Source organism: Pteropus vampyrus, unplaced genomic scaffold, assembly GCF_000151845.1.
Source record: "Pteropus vampyrus isolate Shadow unplaced genomic scaffold, Pvam_2.0 Scaffold6, whole genome shotgun sequence".
NCBI classification, from domain to species: Eukaryota; Metazoa; Chordata; class Mammalia; order Chiroptera; family Pteropodidae; genus Pteropus; species Pteropus vampyrus.
This window is the reverse complement of record NW_011888787.1, coordinates 3,272,945-3,275,282: the sequence shown is the minus strand read 5'-3', so window position 1 is coordinate 3,275,282 and position 2,338 is coordinate 3,272,945. Positions and strand designations below refer to the sequence as shown.

Here is a 2,338-nt window from a genome sequence, read left to right as displayed (position 1 = left end):
CTCTCTGTCTATACATAAATGTTATATTTTTATATAGTCAATTGTGTCCATATTTTCCGTATTATTTTTGGATTATACAGTAAATGTAGATGAGCCTTCCATACTCAAAGATATGAAAATGTCATTTTATTTTTTTTAACACTAATATAGGTTTTTTAACACTTAAAATCTTAATCCAATTGTAGTTTGTTCTTGCGGATGATGCGAGTTAGGAATTTTTCACACAACCCTGAGATAAATATTCTATTCAGGCTTCTTTTTACCCAGTGGTCGCGATCCATTGCTTGACTTATTAATTTCATTTCCTGGGCAACTTTTTGAGAGATAATATCTATATCTGTACTTAAAGTGGAAACAGACAAAAAGCACAATTTTTTAGGCTTTTTATTCACTTTATCCTAAAGAATCATAAAATTGGAAGTTTCCTTTGGAAATCTGCCTTGGGGTGACCCTCTTTTCTGCGCTTGCATCTCTCCGTGCACCCCCTCCTGTGTGCCTTCATCGGCCCATCGCTGTTTCTCTCCCTGCATCACAACTTTATTTTTTCTTCCTGTTTCTAGTCCTCTCTTCTCTATTTCTCCTTATCGGTTCTTGAACCATCTATAGTGTTAAGCATCTTGAATGGTTTTTGAATTCTTTGTTCTGGTCGTTTAATAGTAGTTCACAGTCTCTATGCATTTTTGTTTGTTGCAGAACAAGTTTTTGTTTAGCTAACAGAATTTCAACAGAGTTGTAAGAATGCGTGCTAACCATAGGATTTGGGCATTTCAACCATTTATAGCTGCGACTCAATTTGTATTTGTTTCTTTTTATCACAAAAACAATTTTAGGACCTTAAATACACCTTTTGAGAAAGAGAAGAAATTCACTTTTATAATGATTTCATATGCATTCATTTCCCAAGGTTTATAGTCATAGGTTCAATAGTTGTATTCTGCTATTTGCTTATGAATATTTACCTATATTTCATTTCTGTGTGGTCTTCTTAGAGGCATTACAGCACAATGGATAGAAGACTGGCTCTACGGCTGAACTGGGCTCCTCTGTTAACTAAAGGGTGCTCCCCAGTGATTTACCTAGCCTCTCAGTTTTTGTCTCCTCAATGGGGATAATAAAACCCACCCAACGTTGTTGTGAGAATTAAAATGTGATAAGAAAACACACTTATACGTACACCTGCTTTGGCAAAGGAGTGCATCTGCAGCTTGGTTTGCTGAGTGTGTGTGTGTGTGTGTGTGTGTGCGCGCCCACGTGTAACTGCACATTTTCTGTTACTTTAAAAAAAGCAAAAAAAGAGAGGCATGTGGGTAAGCCCTCAGGGGTGGATTCCACCAGCCTACTTTAGTTCCTTCTGCAAGAGCTCAGAATCACAATAAGGGAACTAACCCCAAAGATGAGCTTCGCATGTAAGGTCTTAGCCAGCTTCCTTCTGATTTTCTTCTCTTCTATCAAAGGTAAGTCGGTGTGTGGATCTCCCCTGTCCCCATTAGAAGCTTTTTTGGAGACCATGAAGTGAGCGTAGAGTCAGAGAGGTCACAGCCCAGCTTTTCCTGGCAGTGAATCTCAAGGCCTCAGGAACCGTCTTCTTTTTTCATAGGTACAGCTCTAACGCACATCACTATCCTGGGAGCCCTGGATCACGACATCGACCTGAACATCCCTAGTTTTCAAATGAATGATGCTATAGAGCACATACAATGGAACAAAAACGAAATGAGGATTGTACAGTACCAGCACGGCAAGATACATGACGGGCAAAAGGAAACATACCAACTCTTCCTAAATGGAACTCTGAAAATTAAACGTCTGAACAGAAGTGACACCGGTACCTACAAGGTCATTGTATATGATAAGGATGGGAAAAATGTGTTGGAGGAAACATTTATTTTGAGGGTTCTAGGTAAGTCTTTGTTCCCTAAATTCTGATCTCAATATGGGTACTATTTAGCAAGTGGGGAAATAGCATTTATGACATGTCTCCGGCCCTGACTTTGGCCTTGCGGGAGCCGGAAAGGAAATCTAATGCATCCCTTTTGCCTCCAGAGAGGCTCTCATCCTGTGGGAGAGATGGAGTCCACACTGGAAACACAGCTGACAGACCCTCAAGCTAATCTGCCTAAAGCTGTCTCTTCAGTGGGAAACTGTCTCTTTATGGGAAAGTAGGGCTGAGTGAAGAACCTGGATTAAGGCGGCATTAATCGAGAGGAGGGGAACAGTTGGGCAAAAGAAAAAGGTGGGCATTCCAGGTGGATGAAGAAGGTGCGAGCTAGGCGTGGAGCAGGGAAGGCAAGGCTGACTAGAGAGCAGTGGGTGTCCCACCTGGAGGCACAATTTCAAG

The 2,338-nt window shown here is 40.9% G+C and overlaps 1 protein-coding gene across 2 annotated transcripts in view; it reads left to right on the top strand.

The window, feature by feature from the left end:
- The first annotated feature begins 1,324 nt into the window (after window positions 1–1,324).
- CD2 (CD2 molecule) overlaps window positions 1,325–2,338 on the top strand; it is a 17,412-nt gene continuing 16,398 nt past the window's right edge. For both annotated transcript variants that reach the window (XM_011366548.1, XM_011366547.1), the window contains exons 1-2: window positions 1,325–1,454; window positions 1,598–1,900. In XM_011366548.1, the coding sequence (XP_011364850.1) occupies window positions 1,394–1,454; window positions 1,598–1,900 (364 nt within the window). In that variant the 5' untranslated portion in view covers window positions 1,325–1,393. The remainder of the gene's footprint in view (window positions 1,455–1,597; window positions 1,901–2,338) is intronic.